General features: G+C 42.8%; 1 protein-coding gene across 2 annotated transcripts in view; it reads right to left on the reverse strand.

Annotated features, from left to right (window-relative positions):
* Positions 1-8,048: 8,048 nt before the first annotated feature.
* The window catches only part of VIPR1 (vasoactive intestinal peptide receptor 1), a 109,232-nt gene continuing 93,198 nt past the window's right edge, over positions 8,049-24,082 (reverse strand). For both annotated transcript variants that reach the window (XM_068673287.1, XM_068673286.1), the window contains 6 exons: positions 23,017-23,077; positions 20,535-20,604; positions 17,470-17,561; positions 12,606-12,735; positions 11,190-11,231; positions 8,049-8,708 (listed from right to left, as the gene is read on the reverse strand). In XM_068673287.1, the coding sequence (XP_068529388.1) occupies positions 8,517-8,708; positions 11,190-11,231; positions 12,606-12,735; positions 17,470-17,561; positions 20,535-20,604; positions 23,017-23,077 (587 nt within the window). In that variant the 3' untranslated portion in view covers positions 8,049-8,516. The remainder of the gene's footprint in view (positions 8,709-11,189; positions 11,232-12,605; positions 12,736-17,469; positions 17,562-20,534; positions 20,605-23,016; positions 23,078-24,082) is intronic.

The following is a 24,082-nucleotide window of genomic DNA, read 5'->3' on the forward strand; positions in this document are numbered from 1 at the left end:
AAAGTCAGTATGCAATATCGTTGCTTCTCAGAAAGGCCTAGAGCATTAGACCCTTTGCTTTTAAATGAAAATGGTTAATTCACATGGAAAGGAGGGACAGATATAGCAAAGACTTGTCATCCTTAGTTGTAGATTTGGCCTCTACCAGTCATGTGAACTGGTGTAAATCAGCTTAAGAAGGGGGTGATCCGTGGAAATGGCCCCATGGACAAGGAAAAGCCCACTGATCTCTCACTGCGATCTATTTTTCTCTGCCTGATATTCAAGTGCATTAAATAATGTGTCTTTTATACGAATAATTACTGTTCACTTGCAGTTGCCTGCTAGGCATTTCTCCAGCACAGAGGAAGCCTGATGCTTTGTTCTGAGCAATAAAGACCTGAAAAGACAGCACCACTGAGCTGGGCACACAGCAAGGATGAAACACACCCATGATGCAGGGGCAGATGAAGCACCCTCAGGAAAGCTGGAGGGGAAGATGCATGGGTAAGGCCACCATGAGGCTCAGGAGGTACCTGGTCACCAGGCAGGGTGGGAAAGCAGCCAGGGATGAGCACAGAGTGCCTACAGCCAGGGACCAGCACACAAGTTCATGGCGTGTCGAGGAGGCAGGCAGGCCAGGACTTTGCATGCCTCTCCATGAAGGGGCAGTAGAAATGGAAAGAAAGAGTGTTAAGTCTCATTAGCCCTACTGGGCAATTCTGTGCTTGAAAGAAATATTACTTTAAATGGCTTGCTAATGAATTTAAATCAATGAGCACAAATTTTGATGCCTTGCAAAATCCATGTTAAAAGACTGGTCCATTTTTTTTCCCCATGGAGGGTGTTATTTTCAACTCAAAGTGCGTGTGAAGAGATTTAAGTGGACAGATTTGCACTAGACATCAAAAAGTTACCATGAACTCTGCATTTCCAGAAATCAAAGCATTTCTTTTGAGCTGGATAAACAACACATTTGGGAGATTCACTTAACCTAGCACTATATCCCAGTGCTGAACTAGAGTAACAACCAAGCAGCAGGATGCTTAACCCCAGACCCAACTGATTTACACCAGCAAGTCATTAATAACCCACTCATATAATTATTTCTACAGTCAGATCTATTGTATTTACATCTGCATGTGCAGGAATGGTGTGCTGAAGCGCTCTCTGTGGTACTGAGGTCAATGGGTTGTGTGTGGATAGCTGCAAGAGTTGTGTGCAGGATATTATTGAATCATAGAGTCATCTAGGTTGGAAATAACCTTCAAGATGAGCAAGTCCAACCATCAACCCAACCTGATGAGTCTCATTATTAAACTATGCCTGTCAGTGCCACATCCACATGTCTCTGAAATACCTCCAGGCCTGGGGACTCCACCACTTCCCTGGGCAGTCTGTTCCCATCCTTGACCACCCTCTCTGTGAAGAAATTCTTCCTAATGTCCAACCTAAGCCTCCCCTGGCACAACTTGAGTCCATTTCCTCACATCCTATCACTTGTCACCTGACAAAAGAGACTGATGCCCTCCTTGCTGCAACCTCCTTTCAGGTAGTTGTAGAGCAATGAAGTCTCCCCTCAGCCTCCTCTTCTTCAGACTTAACCCAATTCCCTCAGTCATTCCTCATGCCTTGTTTCTAGTCCCTTCACCAGCTTTGTTGCTCTTCTCTGCACATGCTTGAGCAATTCATCATCCTTCTTGTAGTGAGGGGCCCCAAACCAAACACAATATTTGAGGTGCAGTCTCACCAGTGCCACATACAAGAGGACATATACTCATGATGAACAAATCTAATGAAATTTGTTCCCACCACTACTGCTGCAGTATCACCTGGCTGTGACAAGCCCAAATCAAACCACTGCCCTGGTCTGGAAACTGCACTGGATGATGTCCTATACCATTATATGCCATTACATGTCTGGCATTGCCAGACAGTTGCAGGATATTCCAGCGCTCAACCCTACACTTGCAATAATATACTTACAATGCAGGAATCATTTAACAACTTTTTACCATGGCAAAAGAACTGTAATGTTTTAGTAGTTGCATGATTATTACCTCCATACATGAGTCTTACCTCAAAAAAAAAAAAATAAATCACATCCAGCCACCTAATTCTTGCAGTGGTGTTGCCTTCACTATGGTGGTTTTGGGGATCACATATGGTACTGATGCTTCTACTGGCACAGATGTTTTCAATGGTCTCTCATTTTGAGAGTGATTTGGTCTAATTTTGTATGAGGTTGTCATGCTTAATTTTAGGTGACTTCCTTACCAGCTCACTGCCTCTGTCTTAGCCTTTCTTCTTCCACTGCCTGTGTCTGTGTCTTCCTCAGGACCGAGAAAAATGAGGTAAAATATCAAGTGGAACATCTTAAGACATGATTTCTTCACAATGGTTTTATTGCTTGGTTTCAGCAGTGTCAACCACAGAGAAGAACCTCCTCTGAAGCAAGGAGATTAACCAATACAAAGGAAAAAAAATAGCCAATTCATTGCATATGTACAGAGTCAAAACAAAATAAATAACATCAGGCAAAAGGCCATGAAACAAGGCAGAGATTTCACCTGTGCTGAGCAAGCAGGCCTGGTCTCACTGGCATGGAGAATACATCACAAGCACCTAGATACATAACAATCCACAGAGATGTGGCTTAACAGTGATTCTCTGTTCACAGCCAGTTTTCATCACTCTTTGCTGTCAAAGCCTATTTACAGGAGGGCAGAGCAGAGGTGCTTACAGTTTGAGTGAGAAGAAAAGAGTCAGTTGGCACCAGCTACTGAGAAAGAACAGCCTGAGCTGCGTTTGAAACAGAGTATGAAAAATACACTCTTGAATTCAAAAGTGCCTTTTTAAACTTAATTTATCATCCACAGAGTATCAAAAGTGTTTTTTTTTTTTTTTTTTTTTTCTTTTTTCCCAAATCTGCTATTCAGATTTCCTCTATGTACAAGATTACAATATCCACAAAACTAGGGTATAAAACATCAAGTGCTCTGCTGATGCCAATCTGCGTGTCCTAAAGGCTTGGCCCTCAGAACCAAAATGGGCATTATTTCCATTAGAGATCCGTTACAGACTTTCCAGTCCCAATGACTATCTTCTTCCCTGTGATTTCACAGTATGCTAGAAATAACGGGTTTCAAACCCAGGGCTCTTCAATACATAATGCAACACCATGCAAGCAAACAGGACTTGGGACTTTCAGACAGTAGGGGGTGGAAGAGGTTGTCCATTGGCCCAGGAAAGACATGGTTTGTGACTTTACAGATCTCTGAGGGAAATAAGATCAGTCACTGTAATTATATCTCATCATGCTGGTATGTAAATAATGGGTGAAAAATTGACTGTCTGAAAGAAAATGGATAGAAATCTACTCTGCTCTGGATTTGGGGATGTCTGACTCCAAGTACTAGTCCGGGACTTTATTCTTTTTCCTGTTACACCAGTTTATATCCAGAATGATACCATCAGAGTCATTCCACATTGATATGGGTATGTACGAGGCCAAGAGCTCGGCCTCCTACTCATCGAGGGTCATCTACAATCAGGAGGCGTCATGGTCCTGTAAGTACTGGTCTGTGAAAGGTGCAAAGTTGCATTGCAAGTTGGGGAGCTCAGGACTGTGGTCCTTGTCCCCAAGTCTGGCACATTCGTCCTGGTGCAGAGATGCCGTGGGAGGCCAGGACACAGCAGAGAAAGGTCATGTTTTACATGGGCTGTGGTGGTAAACCTAGATTCCTCTTCCATATGGGGGCTTCTCAGGCTCCTTGATTCTGGTATCACATGCAGTCCCAGAGAGCATTGATCAAACCAGGTGCAAACATGACAGAATAAAATGAGCTTTGCTATGGCACATGCTGGCACTTCCAAGTTTGAGGAACTTCCTTCTAGTCTGAAAATATCACATATTTCCTGCAGAAACCCAATGGTTTCTGTCTTGTTTGAACATCATGGTGATGGTAGAAGGAATGAAGGCAGAGGGATGCCACAAAAATCTGCTAACCCTTACAACAGAGCCAAGCGACATTCACTCCTGAGCTTTCTTTGTAACTTCATTTTGCTTTTTAAAATCCAGCAGGATTTTTTCTAATCAGAAAAAAAATAATAAAATCAGATGTTTCATCTCCTGGTCTTGCTTGGGATCCCTTTTTTTTTTTTTTTCCCAAACTGTAGTAACGATGCTGCTGCACATTGTTCTGTTTTTAAAACCTAATTTCAATTTAATGCTCTGAAATTCTGCCACAGCCTAGAATTTCTTTACTGCTCTTTTTCAAGCCCTAAATGTGGTCATATTCTCATTTCTAGCTGCTTATGAGAGGGTCACCGAGCTACATAGGTCCCAGCTGAACAGAAATATCTAGTCTAATGTTAGCATTGAACTTTGTACCTCTAGACCTTAAGAAAATTAATTTTTATAATTTAATTGTTCCATGCATATTAATAATTAAGAGTTTAATCACTGAAACCTTGAGTTACTAATTAATGGGATTGGATTTGATCTCTCACTGGTATAAAGAAGGGAGTAAACAGTTCCAGGCTGAAGATAAAGGAATTCTTCTAAAGTCAAATTCCAGTTACAAGCTTGTGTACATCAGGAGTCACTGCAGTGAACAGATAGATGCATGTGGGATCAGAATTTGGCCTGATTTCTGTAAAGTGTTTCAGAGTCCAACTTCAAGATCCTCAAACATGTCAAAAGGCTTAACACATCCAGTTATACCTCCTCAACTTCTTTTGTATTGAAGTAACTCCGTTGCATTCACCGGAGTCGTTCCTGTCTTACCATGAGTTAGAGGTCAGACTTGTGCTTTGTGACAAACTGCAGTAGCTCTGAGCACGGCGTCGTGTTTTCTGCATTGCTTTAGCACAACACAGTTTGAGTTGCCATTTGGGGTTGCAGCGAGGTCCATGAACTCTATGTTATTGATGCGTTGGGTGAAAAAAAAAAAATCAGAGCAGAGAGGCCAAGTTATCCAGCCAAATTCCTGCACTAAGTCACCTAAACAAGGGCCTGATCCGAAAGCCAGAGCAGGCATGAGAAACATTTTTTCCATCAGTTGATTGTTCATATCCCTAGAGAGAAAAGCTCTGATTTCATCCCCGGCTCCTCTGTTCTCCTGAAATATGGGGCCATCACAGCTGGGCTGGCAGCTCTGCCCCTGTCTGCATCCCTGGGGTTGCCATGCCTGTCACAGCAGGTATTCACCACATCCATGTCAACCTTTCAACACCCCTGACAGCATAATGGCAATGCCGTTGGATTTTCAGTGATTAAGTAATTGCAAGCAGGATGCCTGGGAGCACTGTTGCTGGCATGTTAATGTAGTTAATTTCTGAAGGAGCTCCTCAGTTTAGGCCACGGCCTATCTTCAGGCAGGTGGTGCAGCTCGGGGGATGCAGAGGGGCCTGTTGCATGGATAATTGGCCGATTTTTAACCTGTTGTGTTTCTAAAAGGCAAGCCTCTTCCTGCTGCCTTTGGCATGTGGTTGATGCTGGCACAGCTAAGCACAGGGATGAAACTCACCCTGCTTGTGGCTCTCAGGCAGGGACCTTCTCCCACAGAGATGCTGCCTGAGACAGATGGGACACGTTTCCCTCACGTCTCAGGCAGGAGAGGAGGCTGCTGCCAGTGGTGCTCCACTTGCACTCAACAGCTTTGGGCTTAAAGTCCCTGCTTTGCTTCTCTGGCACCTGGGATTCATGTTCACACCTTAGACACTGACAAGATTAGGCAGTTTTCCTCTGTAGCCAAGTTTGCTGGGCATTGAGAGCTACCACCATGACAAATGATGAGGGCATGACTTTGCAGCCTGAGGACTCAGGTCTTTCCCAGACTGACACTGCTCCCAAACTCTGAACCAGTTTACATTTTACAGCAAGTGTGAAAACTTGGAAACCTAATGAGAACTTTCCCCCTCTTCTCCCGGGCATCCTAGCAGCTGGCCCTTCACGTGGTGAAGTGCAGAGCTGGGTCCAGTCCCTGCTTTGAACCACACATGGGAGAGTTGGTTGTGCTTGTGGGATTTCTCCAGCAGGTTCTGTGTGAGTCCTGGTCCAGGTCTGATTGCAGTCACCACAGCAGCACCAGCTCCAAACAAAAATTGCCTGCCTCTGAGATCCACAAGGGGATTTCAATGGGGACCTTGCTCCTCAGGGTGTCAGGTGCTTTGGTGCAAGCAACATGCGGGAATTTTAAATACCCTATTGGTTTTTCTGGATTTGGGGAATCAGAGAACTGCTAAGAGGATTTTGAAGACCTCATGGCACATTGGTGTTGGATTCTGACTGCTCATGATATGGTTTCAGTGCAGCATAGCCATAGAAATGATAGCTTGTACCTGGCTAGCATTCAGTCTTATCAGCAGTTTAATTCCAGGAGCACGGAGCTCAGTGTGACTATCTTCCTCCACAAATATCTACCTATTCTCAGTTTTTTTCAGGTTGGATAGCCATGGTTACACTGTGACAGCATCTGAGCTAGCTTGCTGGAAACCCATGAGTACACGTCCCCCCCTCAGAGCAGTTGTATCAGACTATCTGGTGCCCCTTACTGACTTCAGCCCTCTCTGCCATCCTCAGTCCTGCATGTGGAGAAATATTTTGGCAACATCCAGCTCAGATGATGACAAGTATGGCTCCAGAGAGGGGTATGCAGTGGAAAAACAGCTCCTCAGAACTGAGAAAGGAATGGGATGTCCTGGATATCCTGGTCTGCAGCCCTTCTCCTGGGCTCAGTATGTTTTTTTTGGCAGCGAATCAGAGAGGCTTCAAGCAAGCAAGCAAAACAAACAAACAAACAAAAAAACAAAAACAACCCTCCATCCATTAAATAAAGAAGTTTCCCTTCAAGGAACTACAACTTAATTTTGAAGAAAGTCCATTTGTTGTTAATACCTGGTGGAAAAGTTGAGATCTTGGATTTTCCACCACTAGTGTACAACTGGTATAACCCCAAATCAAAAGCAATTGGGTGAGACACAACTGTGAGCATCTGCATCTTCGTGCTATTTTCTAAGTTTGGGTTTGAGGAATTGCCTGTAAGTGTGCCCTGTGACGTGATGCCCTATGAGCTGCCAGCTCAGCATATTTGAACAGGATTTGGTTTCTCCTTTCTCCTTCTTCCCTCCATTGAGAAAAGAAAAGAAAACAAAAACAAAAAACACTCCACTATTCCCTTGGTTTTAGCAGGCTCTATGTACATTCCTCAGATAGGGATTGCCCCAATATGGAAACTAATAGACCTTCAAAAAAAGATGTAAAATACACATGCACATCTTAAAGATCTAACAGTGCCTTCATCACAGGATGAAAGCTCCCTGCAAAAGCTGAAGAAGAAATCAATTTAATAGCTCCTTCGCTCCTTCCTGACTCCTGGAGTGCCAGTTACGTGCTGAGCCAACCTTGTTTTGATGAAAGCAATTTTGCTTGCTGCTGTGAAGCTAATTTTTTTCATCTGGAGAGTGGCTCCTTATGGCAGGTCTGATTCAATTAAGGATTACAGGGTTCTACATCTCCCTTCCCTGGCAGTGTGTGCTAAGCAAGTGCAAACGAATTACAGACCAATTGCTTTCCCCTGATCCCTAATGATGCTGGGTGCAGTAATGCACCAAGATCGATGGGCGAACTTAAAAAGAATGAAAAACACAGCCGTTCTCCGCTTTTGGCATCTGTACCTGGTTTTTATACATGCAAATCGAGTTTCCTGTTCATTGAAAACAACCAAACAAGACACGATGCCACGAAGGCAGTGCAGAGAAGGACATTTGTGCTGCTCCTTCTCAGCAAGCTGCTTTTCCAGAGGGCACCCAACAATGCTCCGAAACTTTTTGCTAATGAAGGTGGTGAGCAATTAGCAGAATTCGCTCCAACACTGGGGCATCCTCCAAGGGGCATTCCTGGTGCCGCAGCTTCTTCTTCACACGGGTAAAACACAGGGCAGGGGTCGTGCGCTGGCCTCTCCCCTTCCTGCTCATGTTCCTCCTGTCCCTTCTTGCCATCTCCGACTCTCTTTGGTGCCTTATCACCACCTCTTAACTGGGCTTTTGGCACATTCAGAAGTTTGTTTTTTTATTTTAATTTTAATTTAATTTTATTTTTTCCACTTCTTGCCTTCATCTCTCCTTTACTGGCTCATTCTGTAATCTTTTAAAAAGTGCAATTTATCTGTTTCAGAGATGCCGGTTCTGGTAAAGCCACTAAGGACTCAGGCTCTCCCCTCCCTTTCCCCCCTTACTTCAGTATTTATAATAGGATCTCCCAGGCTCTCCTCAAGTGACAGGGACCTTTACTCATAGTTATCAGCCCCTGAGGGCACCAACTTAGAGTGAAAGGTCTGAAAAGAGGGAGAGGAACAGAATTTCTCTGCCTCTTAGCTTGTCTGATCTTGTTCTGGATGCCAGTGGCTTTTCCAGTACTTTGTCCTGTTGGCTCATGCAGAGCACATCATTTCACATGGGTTTGTCAATGTGTCACTGGTTCCTGGGGATCCTTCTCTCCCTTGGATGCTCAGTACTTGGAGAGCCTCTCCCCATCACACCAGTGAGAATTCGGCCTGGAAGCTGGAGCACCGGCGTGTCTTTGGCGAGCATTTGGTCAGCATGGAGATCTGGGTGCTGAAATTGGTGCCGTTGCTGCCTAAGGAAGGGTGGTGATACTTCATATCTGAGTCCAGGAACCGCTCCATGTGCCACCTTCGCCACTTTCGCTTGAGCTCAGCTTGGACCTAGGTGGTGGAAAGACAAATATGTCAGCAGAAGGCAGTTTTCTATTGCTCTTGTTTGTGTGAGCAGCAATGGGCAAGCCAAGTACTTGGGGGCCAAGAATTATTTTATACAGGTCACTAAACTCAACCTGGTAAGAACTGTTAACCACTTAGAGGAGAGGTGACACTCCAGTCAATAAACTAACAGTGCAGAAATTCCTGAGCTTCAGTAGAAAGGCCAGCAGAAAGTTGTTTATCTGACAAGGTGAAGGTGTCAGACTACTTAACTTCAATGGAAACATATTCTATACTTTGTGTGCAATTAGGATTTCTTTTTACTGCCCTGTTTTTGCCCAAATACAACTGATTTAACTACAGCTTGTTTGTACAGCCATCAATACAGCTGCACTTTTTTGATAGAAGCTCCTTGTTCCTGCTCAGAGAGTTTACACACATCATCTGGTCTGCACTGTTCAGATTCAAATCCTGAACAAATCTGGCCACCGTCCCTGTCCCCTCATGCAGGCTTCCAGTGCAAAGTTTTGGATAAAAGGTTTTAGGCTCCATTTTAGGGCCGGTACTTTTCAATATTTTTATAAACGATCTGGATGTAGGAATAGAAGGTTTTTTGAGCAAGTTTGCTGATGACACCAAACTTGGAGGAGTTGTGGACTCGAATGAGGGTGGAAAGGCCTTGCAGAGGGATCTGGATAGGTTGGAGAGCTGGGCGATCGCCAACCGCATGAAGTTCAATAAGAGCAAGTGCCGGGTCCTGCACCTGGGACGGGGAAACCCTGGCTGCACGTACAGACTGGGCGATGAGACGCTAGAGAGCAGCCTAGAAGAGAGGGATCTGGGGGTCGTGGTAGACAACAAGTTGAATATGAGCCGGCAGTGTGCCCTGGCAGCCAGGAGGGCCAACCGTGTCCTGGGGTGCATCAAGCACGGCATCGCTAGTAGGTCAAGGGAGGTGATTGTCCCGCTCTACTCTGCGCTGGTGCGGCCTCACCTCGAGTACTGTGTGCAGTTCTGGGCACCACAGTATAAAAAGGACATGAAACTGTTGGAGAGTGTCCAGAGGAGGGCTACGAAGATGGTGAAAGGCCTGGAGGGGAAGACGTACGAGGAACGGCTGAGGGCACTGGGCCTGTTCAGCCTGGAGAAGAGGAGGCTGAGGGGAGACCTCATCGCAGTCTACAACTTCCTCATAAGGGGGTGTCGAGAGGCAGGAGACCTTTTCTCCATTAACACCAGCGACAGGACCCGCGGGAATGGGGTTAAGCTGAGGCAGGGGAAGTTTAGGCTTGATATCAGGAGGAAGTTCTTCACAGAGAGAGTGGTTGCACACTGGAACAGGCTCCCCAGGGAAGTGGTCACTGCACTGAGCCTGTCTGAATTTAAGAAGAGATTGGACTGTGCACTTAGTCACATGGTCTGAACTTTTGGGTAGACCTGTGCGGTGTCAAGAGTTGGACTTGATGATCCTTAAGGGTCCCTTCCAACTCAGGATATTCTATGATTCTATGATTCTATGATAATGGTATGAATTAGACGAAATAGCTGTGTCTGAGGGTCTCTGGGATCAGCAAGCACAGGAAGAGTACAACAACACAGATGCAAACCCCAGGACTGGAATTGTGAAAAAGTCAAGATCAATTTCTCTAAGGTAGAATCATATTCACCTGGTATTGGCCTGTGCATAACAAGTCACATCAATCCTATTTGGGTTTGGGATTGTTAATAGGTTTGTGTGGCAGTGCCTTGCTCTGAGCAGGCTTACCAGCAAAGGTCTCTGCTGGAGCTGCATGCCACTGTGTGATGCACACATGGCATCAGCATGGCTGAGAGAAGAAGCAGAGCTGTAAGAGAGCAAGTTGTGATTCTGGACACTCTTCCTCTCCCCAGGAAGCTGGAACACAACCCAGATCACAGCTGTTTCTTGTCAGTTTATTGAGCTGAACGTGCTCCAGCTGACAGCAGCAGCTCCAAGCTCTCAGCTGCTCACACCTACTTGGTAGACTTTGCAGTTTGGGTTTGCTCAGTCTCTGCTGAATTTCTTACAGGCAGATGGAGCATGGTACAAAAATATCAGTGGTAACAGGCCTCCATCCTGGCAGTGGGCCTGAGTCTGTGGAGGCTTCCTTGAGAGGGTAAGCATGAGTAGGACTCAGAAGATGGGCTTTATCACCCGCTGAAGGAGATCCCTTCAGATCAGGGTTTATACAAGGTTATATATGAATTTTGCTGATGCTGTCTCAAGAGTAAAGGAAAGACTCAGTAGCAGAAATACTAAAGTGCACATTAAAGTCCTAAAATGTTTATTAATTATACTGGAAACTGTCTGCCAAATGGCTGAGTTGTTTTTGTGGGGTGAACCATTTGACTTGGAAACGTTCCCCCAGTGTGGTAATATCAGAAAGGGGACACTCCTCAATCTGCTCTCTGCAAGCATTCAATTTGCCTCAGCTGCAAACATTAACCAGAGAACATTGTTGATCTTACCTCCCCGTTGAGGAAACAGTACAGAACCGCCACCACAAATCCCTAGGGGAAAGGAGAGAACAGGCTTTTAGCACATCATAGCTTATACTCCTCAAAACCACAACTCAACCTCACTCCAGCCCTGGAGAAAGGCACTACTGAGGTGCCCCTTAGAAACCACTTGGTTGCATCTTCCCTGTAAAAGCAGCAGGGGAAGATTGGTTAGGGTACACTGAAGCATGTCTATGAGTCCAAAGCTTGCTCCAGATTGATGTTTAAAGCCATCAGCAGTCAGCTCAGCTGTAAGTGGAGCACTTGGTCACTCTGATTTGGATGTTAAAGGCAACTGCAGGGGATTCCAGAGCCAGCTTGCTTCTCACAGCTAAAACTGGGGAGATCTAACCGTGCTCACTAGTGTGTTGTCAAGGTCAGAAATATCTTAGGCACAGAATAGGGCTAAACTGTTCCTTTCCCATCACCCCTATATTTTGAGAATCTCACCTTTCATTGAAAAAAACAAAATTCTCTCCAGCCCTTATGTTTGCAAACACTAAAGACAGGAATTGAGAACAGGTCCATCTAACTCTCAGAGATGCCAGATGTGAAGTGATGATGTAGGCAGGGATGATGTAGGCAGGGATGTTAACAAATATACTGAGTTAACAAATATACTATCTAAGCACATCTCTGACATGTGTATGGTACACGGCGAGGGATTCTGCCTGGAGGCTGTGCCAAAGTGGCTAGAGCCAACTAATGGATGGGTACAAATGTACATTATTTTATTTTATTTTATTTATTTATTTATTTTTTTTCTCCGTGCAACAGCAAGGCCAAGGTTAACAGCCCAGTTCTGGAAGTGACTGTAGTGAAGTGTGTGAGGAGGTCTTCAAAGAAAACTCTGTCAGGGTTTCCTCAAGATTAATGCATCCTCCTGTGGAATCTGCCTCCTTCACCTTCCCCTTGCCTTGGGCAGGATCTAGAGGCAGGACTTTGCTAACAGAAGAGATGGTGCATGAAAGTCAGCTTGTTGAAAACAGAATAGAATGCCATTAATGGCCAGAAAAACACTCTTGCCGAAGGGTGTTTATCTCATCTTACTGTGTTAGTGACACATAAACTGAATGGAGGTGCTTGATTTTCTCTGTTAAGTAAAACAAACAAACAAACAAACAAACAAAAAAACAACTAACAGGGGACTAGCTTATAAAGATATATTTTCTTTCCAGCTGCCTAAAATGAGGAGAGAGAATCTCCTCCTGGAATTTCAGGAGGCAAAATATAATATTATTCCATCCCTGCTGAGCAGGAGTGAGGAGCTTTTTCCCCAATGGCATAAGAACTGTATTGGGTACATCCAAGGAAAACCCAGCTCAGATGTTCATATATTCCCGTGATGGATGTGGTGACTAACTGGTGGTCCAAAGGGTCACTTACCTGGAACGACCCAACCACGAGCTCAAAGACCAGCTTAACTTCCGTTTTGAAATTGTCAGGGAAGAAAGCAAACATGATGTAGTGAATGCCAAAGAGAGGGATCAGCAGCAAGGTGGACTTGGCCAGTCTCCTGTTGGAAAGACAAACATGAGTCATAAGGGGAGAGGGAAGAGGAGCTAAAGGGTAAGCTGATGAGAAATCCTGCAGCTGAGCCTTATGCAACCCTGAAACTTTAATTTGCTGCTGTACATATTTGCCGATTGCCAGGATCATGATGTTGTCGCCCGCATCACGAACGTTAAATGTCTTTGTTTGTTGTTAGGCGATGTGATACGGGCCATTTACCCTGAGGTCCTGGGAACATCCAGGTTTTCAACAGCAGCCTCGAGCGAGCAATGTCAGGATGTTGCCCTCACCCACCGGGCAGAAATGTCTGGGATATTGCAAAGCGAGGGAGCTGAGATTAGCTCCTCACAGCTTAACGTCCCTAAGATCCCCCTGAGAACTTGGGCTGGGATGCCATGAAATGTGGAACCAGACCCTCAGCTGGGCATGGTTGCTCTATGCCTGTTCACGTGAGCCAAAGAGCGTTATGGGCACATTTCCACATGCTTAATTTCCTTCTCATTAACAGCTCTCAAAGAAATAAACATCTTTGGCTGAAGCAGAGTGATCAGCCCTAGATCATTTCTCCTTGGCCTGCAGACTGCAGATGGCTGGTGATTTCGGATGTGGTGACAAATTAAAATGTGATATCTTTATTCCCAGTAACTTCAATGGAGGTATTTCTTTCTCCCCTCCTCTCTTCTTCCCCTCCCACCAGAGATCTTTTTTCATCTCTACAAGCTAAATCATCATCTAGCGCTGTCTTTGTTTGCTTAGGATTTCTGAAAATTACAGCTTCTGGGAGAGAAATGGTATGTTTAGCTCAGAATAATGACAGGCTATCGCACAATGAATGTCTCCAAAGGAGGGGGATGAGCAGTATTAGTGCTTAATGGCATCAGGCTGGGTAATCAGTGGTCTAATTAGGAAGAGATGATAATTTATTAAATCTAATCATTATTAGAATCTAGCTGACAAAAAAATAAATAAAGATTTAAGAAATTAAGAATTTAAGGATGCTTAAGGTGGTTTTGGCTCCCTTGGTCACCTACATCCTCCAGCTTCCTCTTCTCCCAGAGACTTCTGGAGGAATTGAAGGTAAGGCTAAGATGCTGGAAATACTTGTTCTTCCATACACAAACCCTTCACCTCCCAGATCCCATAAGGCTCAATCCCCTCAGATCATCTTCATTTGTTTTCCATCTGTATAAGCCCACTGGGAAGGCTGCTGTGCCAGCTTTATGCAGATGATGTTCATCACTGTATCTCCCAGAAGACATTTCCAGCTTTCCCTGGGCCTGGCCCAAAGACAGTTTGATGTTAAAGCTCTGGTTGGAGGCTGTGGTTCTCCAAGGAAATCCTGCTGGCTGCAACTCTTTCCAGGCAACATCAGTGCCTGCAGGAAGCTGAGGAACTTTCCAGGAATGTGCCTTTTTCTCACCCCATCCCACATTAGCAGGCACATCTCTGCTCATAGTTAAAACGGACATAGTTAAATATGAACATATCCCATGCTCAAAGTTAAAACTGGACTCAAAATCTGAGTTTTCATTCATGTCTTGCTCTGCCAGAGGATGTCCTGTCCCCAGGAAAGCAAGGATTGTCACTATCATCAGTGACCCTCAGAGTACCATGTTACTTGCTGTAAGATGCAACTCCCTCCATTACCTACATTACTATGATCCACCCCTAATTACCCCCAGCTCTGACAAATGAGAAAGCAAGTCATTTTCTGAGCAAATCTCATTTTTCTATCAACACTGGCTTTGCAGAGATCTCTCCTCTCCAGTCTTTCAGGAACAAGTCAAGCTAAAGGAATCTGAAGTGATGCCACCTTCATCTACCCTATTTGTAGGGGAGCTGTTTACAGCCTCCAGTGGGTTAGAAAATTTTGTCTTATCATTTCAGACAATGTTGAGGTCTCAGGTACAGCTTTTTTTTTTTTTTTTTCCTCCTAGATGAACTCTAGCAATGAGCAGTGCCTATATACCTGTACACTTAGGAGCTCCCTCCTTCAGTTTGCACAGCACCTCAAACCAGTCTCTTGCTTCCAGCACTTAGCTTCCCCAAAATACCGCGTGATGTTTTGTCTCTTCTGTCATCTTCAAGGCAAGCTCCCTCTTCTCTGGCCTCATAATATTAAAAAGACCTCCCTGAAAACCACAACACGGAAAACTGCTGTCCCTAGTCATGGTGTAGTTTCTCCGACGAAGCTGACTGTGCAGGAGACAGAACTGCTTGAGAGGTTGTCTCAAGTTGGTTAATGTTACCTGCTGGAAGCCATGGCTTCTCAAAAAAATTAACTTCCACTCCTGGCACAGGTTGCATGTCTTATACCTTTCCTCTCTGACAGATATACATGGTGACAGGTAATTTAGGAAAAACACGTTTCCACTAGCCTGCACCAAACCTGCTCCTCCCAGTGGGAGTGGTAAGAGTGAACCAACATTTTAGTCATGTTCCTGAACGCATAATGGAAAGTTGCCCAGAAAACTTTGATGGTAATATTGATCTATGAACATGCACAGAATAGAAAGAGATGAATTTTGCTCAACCTTCCTTTTGCAGAAAACAAGATGTTTTCTTCTTCTATTTCCCTGAAATATTGCTGTCCTGTTCTTGCACAAGTCTCTGTCATTTGCAGAAAGCTGTTTTGGGAGACTTGTTTTCACAGTCTCTGATACATTAAAGCCCGGCTCAGTGTGTATGGCATTAATGAGTGAGTCAGTAGCATACCTGAATTTCCAGCCTGCAGCTAAAACTGAAACTGGTTGGAATTGAACAATACGATCAACATATCAATGTGTTATTTTTAAAAAATAAACAATATAAAATAAACAAGAGAAGGAGGGAGAAATTCAAATGAGATATCCCTGATCTTGTTAGTTTAAAACATATTCATCCCAGATTTGGCAGGAGGAACCAGCACTTATCATTAACAATACTTTTTGGTAAGCTGTCTTGGGTCCTGCAGGCCAAACCCCCTGAAGCAAGCAGCAGCATTTCAGATAATAGGGGTATGACATATAAAAGGACTGCAGATCACATGCTGGATGGCATTCATAAAAGGATCTGGACCCCAGATGTACCTAGCTGTCACTGTATAAAAGTACAAGTCTCCCATAAGTCCTGTGTCCTAGATGCCAGGCGTAGACAAGTATATCAAGTGTCCTACAGCATTTCATATGGTCTGGACACCTATATGTGAGCAACTGATTCATGCCCTAATGGAGCTGAGATGCTTTTCCAGGATGAGGAGGAAGGTGAGGAACTGAAGATATGAAGATCATTCATACTTCAGCAATTGGTTCCTGTCTGGCAGGCCAGTGAGGGGAAGTCTGAGTTACTTACTGCCATGTCATGCTAGGCTTGTTTACCAGGCAATGAGAGATTTACTGGCAGCTCACACTTCACTGGAAAATGTGTAGAAAAAAGCCCTGAACTCAAAGCTCAGCATGACCTGGTAGGTAATCTGGGCATAACCCTTCTGATGCTTGTTGGCAGCACTTCTACAGAGATGAATGGGAGCCAACTGCTCCAGGCTGCTGCATAGTACTAGGACATATTTCAATATGCTGATTTAATCTATCTACCTGGCTAAAGCTGTTGTAGTCCTGAAGGCAGGATGATACAATGCCCAACTGGAAATACATAAAGAGACATGATAGAAAGCAGGGGACCTGGTAATGTTGGTGTGTTATGATGATGGAAAAAGAAATAATTGGTTTTGGCAGCTGAAGGAAGAAGTTCAGGTGAAATACTGGAATTTCCTTTCATAAATCTGCGAATCTCTAGGAGATGAAATACATCATTTACCACCACTAGAGAGAAAGACTCAGTATTGTGGTTGGTTGATATTTAAGAACCATACTGATATTAAGTCTTCCATCTTGCAGAAGGATGAACTTAATTCATATTCTTCAACGTACATAGCTCCCTCCAAAGACAAAGAAGATTTTATGAGCCATGACCAGGTAGACACTGTACTTTTTTCCTTTCCAGTTATTTTCTAGAAATCCTTCAATAAATATCCAGGATATTTAAAATGCTAAGCCAGGACAGTGACAGGAGACAAAAATGAGGTAAGTCTGAACTTTTATTTTATTTGCTTTGAAGTCATAAGAAATCCATACATATAGACTGATTCTTACAGTCTTAAAGTGCTGCACCTAAGACCAGTCTTGCACACAAAGGCAGATACTGATCTCACTTGTTGTTCATTACAAAAAGTCACATTAGGGTCAATCTTTTATCCCTAGGATAAAAGTGCTACACTAAGCAAAACTTCTAAGACAATGTTAATTATCAACAGTGAAGAGAAATGGGTATATTAGGGATGGATTAATTCAATCTGGTCCAGGGGTCTTCCTTAAGATAGGGAAAATTTGCCACAGGTTGTACTGAATGTATGAATTTTCTGGATCTTTCTTTGAAAAAAGTGTGCTGAGAGTAACTATTTCATTTTAAAAAGCACCTGTACTGTAGATTTTGCTACTTTTTGTTTTCCATCAGGATTCCTTGACCTTCAGAATCCAATATTGAATATACATTGAAAAAGGCCTTTTTGTTTCATGACCATTACTGTTGCTCTTGTGCCCAGCCATTTAGGCAAATGTCCCATTTCCTGATTTCTGATCCTTTAGTCAATTAACAATTACGAGATTCTGGTGAGTAAAATGCAGACAAGTGCAATACTTCAACTAAGACCCAAACAGGTTTTGCAAAACCATACAATACAATTGAAAAGCCTAGGACTTACGAATAATGGCTGGTTTCATTGTGTCCAACATCTGGGGAATGCAACTTCTGGACTAAGATACGGATGATGCAAATGAAGAGGATGAAGTTCACCTGTTGGGACGGGGAGAAAGGAAACAGAAAAAGAAGTAAGAATTACGCTCCTGCAGTATTATTCTCCAGTGAAAAGAGATGATTATTAAAGGGGATTCCTTTCACTGCAATATTTTTGCCATGGAGCAAGCCGTTGTTAACAAGCCATGAGCAGAGAACCCCACTCTAGGAGCACATAGTTAACCGACATAGGATGGCAGCCATCTTGGGCCTGACATCAGCCTGCTTGGGACTTTGTGTCATATATCCCAAGTATGATGATGTCAAACCCATAGAGCACAGCTATGCACGACGTCCTGCTGCGCGGGGGAGCGCCGACGACAGGGTGGGAAAAGAGCCTTGGGAGTTAGCGGAGCGACGGACGTCAAAGCCCTCAGGAGACGGTGACATGGGACCGGCTGCTGAGCATGTCAAAGACTGAGGCGGAAAGCCAAAGAAACCAAAACAAAACACAAAGCAGGATCCACTTAAGCAGGTCTCTTCTCAGTGCTACTGGGCATTTCTTCTCTGGAGAGAAGTCGGAGACCTTGTATAGCAACAGAAATACCTCACCAACACAGTGGTGGAAAACGTTATCTTCTACAAGGTTAGACCACACGAATCCAGCTAATACCTAGCTTTTAGATGGTGCTTTTCACTTAAAAATCTCAGACTGCTCCATTAACATACTCAAACAATGCTAATCTTACTTTATAAACAAGGCGTAGAGCTAGTAGATGGCAAGAGTTGAATGAAGATCTACTTGCTTCTAAAGTCCTATCCCTTGAACCATGCTGTTGTTATATACATATACAAAAGTGATTCTGGATTTCTGTGGACTTAGTTCAGTTTTAGTTTGGCAAACAACCTCTTTCTTTATCCTTCCATGTTTAGTGAAGGCACATATAATTCTGATTTTTAGAGATTTAAAGGCTGGTAGATGTTGTGTTAACCAGCCAATTTTATTTTCTGCAAAAAAACAAATTGTGACATTTCCCCTAGCAATTCCTACATTTATCTCAACAACAGGTGAATAAAGTAGATTAAAGTATCTCTCATTTAGACAATCACTCTTTTTTTTAGAAGTTTATGAGTGATTGAAATTAATTGTATTTCTTTGTTATGATGCATTACTTAATGGTTCTTTATCTATCCCATGCCATTTATTATAGTTTCTGTTCATATTTATTTGTTTATAAAATGGTTTGCATCTGACTTGATGGCAAGTAAAATTTATCAGTTCAAAACAGAATTACTTAGATCAATTACTCTAATGAACATTGATAGCACACAAGTCGCAGCACTGCAGGTAGGATTGGAACTGCTTCCCAGTTTCCTGTCGTATATTAAATATTGACTGTGTTGGCTTGTTGTGGCTAAGAGTAAACATGGAGCAAGAAATAGGGCAGTTATAAGCAGGTGGGGTGTGACTTGAAGGTTTAGTAGTATGGCCTTAGCATTGCATGGTAGAAGATACAGCTATCAGGCAACTGGAGAAGTTGTTCAGCATATTTTTCAACTTAGAATACAATTAAAGGCACTTGACCCATTCCCAGTGCTTAATATCTTTAGGTTGGACAGATTTTTCTAACTTTTAACTTATACATATGTATTTCTTCCTTCAGTTGAGGTCTATGCTTTATTTCAGTTGACATGCAGAAAATGTTGCATTCCTCCCTGCAGAAACCTGCTATTCATCAGATAGCTGTTATCATGGCCTTCCTTTGTGACAGATTTATATGATATCTGCAAAAGTAAAATCAGAAATTGCTGGGTAGATTTTGTTTGGTAATGAGGAAATGATTTACTGACAAAAAGAAAACATAGAATCATTGATCCTAGGAGAATAGGGCGTGTTTCTTTACCAAAAGGTTATCTTGGGGAAGGGAAAACACTATTTTATCTTTCTATGGTGACATAAATATTTTGAGACATGTCATTAAGTATTTTATTTCTTTTCAGTAAGGTGAATAGAGTAAAAAGTAATTATTCAAACTGCTTCAGTTTGGAATCTCTGTATGACAAATGCTACAGAAAAGGTCTCTGTGCAGTGCACGTAATATATGTGGAATAAGAAGAATGTAAGTCTAAGAAAAGATTTCAGTTTAAAAAGAGACACATTTAGTTTGATTTCTGTTGTACTCTTTTCCTTCCCTTCCCACACATTTTTCTTGATTTGAGAAAACTCAAAGCTAAGTTTAACTCAAGTTCATTTGATTTCAAGTTTTGGCTCGATACCTAACATAAGAAACACATAATATTCAACAAGGATGGAAGTACTCAGAGTTCCTTAGAAGTGTCATGGTTTCTGTGGTCAGAATTGATCATATCCAGAGAAGCAGGGAGTGATGCATTTTTGCTGATCTGTATGGAAATCAGCCAAGCTTCTCAAGAACTTTAAAAACACATAGCTGGAATCCAACTTTGTATTGGATGCTATTACAAGAGGCAAATACCTGGAGGATTTCATCTAACTTCTTTTTAGCTAGGTAGAAATTTAGGGTAGGACTCATCCCATATTACTTTATAGTGTCGACACCTACAACTGAACAAGTCACATTGGGTTCTGCATATGGTGAGCTCAGAGAACAAAAACATTAATGGCAAAATTCATCTGATCTAATTTAGACATACATTGATTCATTACACAAAATGAGTCTTTCTGGGTTTTTAAGCACGTTCCTTGATCTCCTCTGGCTGCAAATTCCCATGGCTACTGCACCAGAATGCCCAGAGCAACCAGATGAGATGGAGCTGGTCTGAGTTAGGTGAGCTCCACTTTGGATGCCCCAACACTCAAGCTCTTCCTGCAGTCAATGGTTAATGGCAAAGATGTTTATCCAAAAGGTGAGCTCCCTTATCCTAAGACAGATATTCAATATACATCACAGTGTCAGTGCCTTTTCTTTGGATTTTTACAGAACACTTCTCAACACGTTTCCACTCCCCCACTTAGTATTAAAGATTTCTTTGCAGAATGTGCTGATACTTTACCAAAATAGACACCAAAATAGGAGCTTTAATGATCCACCAGAAGGGGGATTCTATTATTTCCTCCCAGCACCTAAAAAGAAAAAGAAAAAAAATCAGACTTAGAATGTCAGGAAAAGCAAACAAGCAGCTGTGTAACCTTCTCAGGTAATTTGTTTCCCTAAATGCTGAAGTTGGCTGTGACAGGTTATATGAAAAGCACTAAACCTGGCATGCACGATCTGGGAAGGGCTGACAACTTACTTTGTAGTGGCTTTGAGCACTGGTAGGTAGCAATTGCCCAGATATAATGCTGTGAGAACTTCACTCCTTGGTAATGGAATGGGCTGGAAGATGTTATGTTGGGGTGATAGTGGGGGAGGGCGGATATTTGCTCAATTTTGCCTGCACTGAGGTTTCCTCCAAGGAAGAGTTACCAAAATCACAGATTAGTAAGGCCTCTAATGCTATCCACAATCATGGATAGGGATTTCCTTAAGCACTGATTAGTCAGCACCATCAGGAAAAATAAAATAAAAATCCCCTTTTGAAAAAGATGACAGAAGGCATATGGTGGGATTTGTCTGACTAAATCTAGCTGGCTGCATCTGAGCTATGGATCTAGTCAGACATGTCCATACGATCCAGGGTGCAATTTACCTCCTCCTGAATCAGAATGATCTGCAAACCACACCACTCACCTAGGTCATCTGGAACTGTATTTAAAGGCAACAAGGAAAAAACAAACTAGGAATAAATTAGAAATGACTAATGCAGCTAGGAACATATTTTTGTGCAGTCCTCAAAACAGTGAGGTGATTAAGGGAACATTTTCAGGAGAGCATTCATGAAAATTGGTCTGCATTCATGTTTGAAATAAATTGTTGGAACCCATTATAGACAGTTTTGGCTGGATTCAGCTCATCTAACTCAAAATGCTGACAGAGCGAGTAATGGTAGATGGAGAGACTCACATTTAGGGCACGGTTCCTGAGACCTATTTTAAGCATCACCGTTAGGTTGAGAAAAATTACTGAAGAACTACCCTCCATGGACCACACCGGCTAAATCTCTACTGGCTATTAAAGGAGGCTAGAGCGAATTGCTCAGATACAGATATTTATACTTAGTCAGGTGCACACTGCCCTTTCATTTAGAATTAAAGTGGCCTTAATTATGTCTAGTGCACTTCATTTTTAAAATAAATTCAGGCAGTCTGAATGAAGGTCACTTTACTTTGGAGTTAGAATGTTTCAATAGAGGCTTAATGCTGTTTAACAAATCTTACATAATTAGGTTTTATTTAATCTAGGTTAATTTCTTGTAATTTTTCTCTGTAGGTCATTTTAATATAAAAAAAAATCTACATTAGGTATTAAAATATCCTGTAAATTCACACTCTGTTTTACTTGGTGCAAAAATGTAGCACTTTAAAGCCTCCAGAAAATGCAAAGCAGTCTGTATTTTTATTAAAAATTGCTGGAGCTGAGTGGGAATATATAGTAAGAAGAATTGGTAGTCAGAGTGGTTAAATCCTTAGGTCTCTTTCTCATTTTACAGGGTATTTATTAACACAGTAAATAAGGTCAGTTTTATGCATATAGAATGAAACCTTAAAAGAATTCAGTAGCCCTAAGGAAATGTGTTAGCATGACTATACATCAAAAACACAATGAGAAATCTGAGCTGCTTCTCTGACTGAAATAAGGACAAATCAGGACACATTTGGAGAGAGAGAATGCAAGGGAGAAAATGGAGTTAACCATATGCTGTAAATGCAAGATGCCAGTGTATGCACAGTGAGTACATAATGAGCACCTGATTCTGTAACTCTCTGGAGTGTTTTCTCATAAAAGCATTTCAAATTACTCTGGTTTGACTGCTTGAGTCAAAGCATGAGGGAGGGCTGCAAGATCAGATCCTGTTTACTTGCATATCTCCTTGGGTAGCTCAAATATCTGTCTCATTTACTTATCTGTATTCTATCTATTTCATATATAAAGTATCAAAGGCAGTTGTTAGGTTAAAGAGGATGAAGAACAGATCCCAAGATTTGTCTGGAGAAAAAAAAAAAAAAAAGAAGCAAGAGATTTTAAAGCTGTTCTATGGGAGGAAAAAGATGTGTTTATTAAGTTTGTGCTGTGCTAGTGTATGTAGGGTCAGTTCTGCAGGATGTCAAGGGCTGCTCTGAGTGTGGGGCAGCTGCTAAACTTGTGCACCAAATGGGACCATTGGGGGCTGGCCACAAATTCTCTGCAAATATCCTCATCATCAGACCGGGAAGCAAAAAGAGTAAGCCTAAGTTCATGTAACTGCGTGTCTTCATGGAGGTCTGGGAGAATGTCCTGGTGTGTGGTGGCAGGACAAAGAAAGCCTCTGCTCTGACTGCCTTTGGGGTTACAGAAGGATGTCTGGATTTCTACAACTTCAGGCATTTTATTGGCCTTCCTTGGAGATTAAGGAAGGAAGAATTATACAGAAAAGAGAATTGAGTCCACAGGCTTACCCAACGTTGAAAAAGTAAATCTTCACAATAGTCCAAGCAGTGATGAACACGGAGGGGGCACCTGGAGAGAGAAGAGATGACGCTACTGTTACAAATCATTGTTCACATTTTGAAGGCTGCTCTCCCCCACACTCCCTCTCTCCTGAGTGACTGATGTGATGCCTTCCCTTAACAGTGGGCAAATGTTTCGTGCTATCCGTGCTCACGTGCCTAGCACACAACATTCTGCCTTTCTCTCCCACTGGCCAGGTGACTTTCCTGTAAATTGCTCCCTACCTGATTTATCATGCCATTGCAAAGCCAAACACAAACAAATACATAAACAAAAGCAACAAAAATGGTGATGGTGAAACACAAGGAGCAGGAATCACTTTAGACTTCCAGCGTGGACACCAGTAACTAAGCCAGTCACGACATTAGCATCAGTGGAGAGAAACATGCAGTTTTAAGACAGAGACCTTCTGAGCTATTTTAAATGTTTCCTTTAGGGCAAGGAGGATTACCTTGGACTCCCTGACTGTGTTGCCTGAATCTCCACTATCAAGGGAGCCTTCACTGACAAGTTCACATGGAGATGACAGCAGCTGGCCATATGAACCTGCCTTCTCTCCTCACCCCATAATCTTCTCCCTGACTAAGGTGGTCCTGTTCCATCCTTGCGGTCCCTCTTTCCTCTTTGATTAGATTTAGATTGGAAATATGCCAGGAAGGAACATCTCTGTTTTGTGTTAGTCACAGTATTGTACGTTGTGTATTACTAGTGATTTCCAAATGCAAACAGAACTGCAATGAGTGTGTCCAAATCATTAATTCTTGCATGATCCATTTCAGACACACCACTGATGCTCTTGCAAATGATGGACGACTGAAAGGCCAAAAATCCTTCAAGCACCTGTCATTTCCTTGAATTCCCCTTCCTTACCCTAGCAACCTCTGAACACATTACCAATGCAAGACATTTCCTTTAAAATCATACATTTTTCCTTAAAATCTTTCAGCTGTACTGTTCCAAAAGGAAGAGTATCTATGTGCAAGGAAGGTTTAAAGAAGGTCTAACCTGATTAAC

This window comes from Anas acuta, chromosome 2 (assembly GCF_963932015.1).
Source record: "Anas acuta chromosome 2, bAnaAcu1.1, whole genome shotgun sequence".
In the NCBI taxonomy this organism is placed as follows: domain Eukaryota; kingdom Metazoa; phylum Chordata; class Aves; order Anseriformes; family Anatidae; genus Anas; species Anas acuta.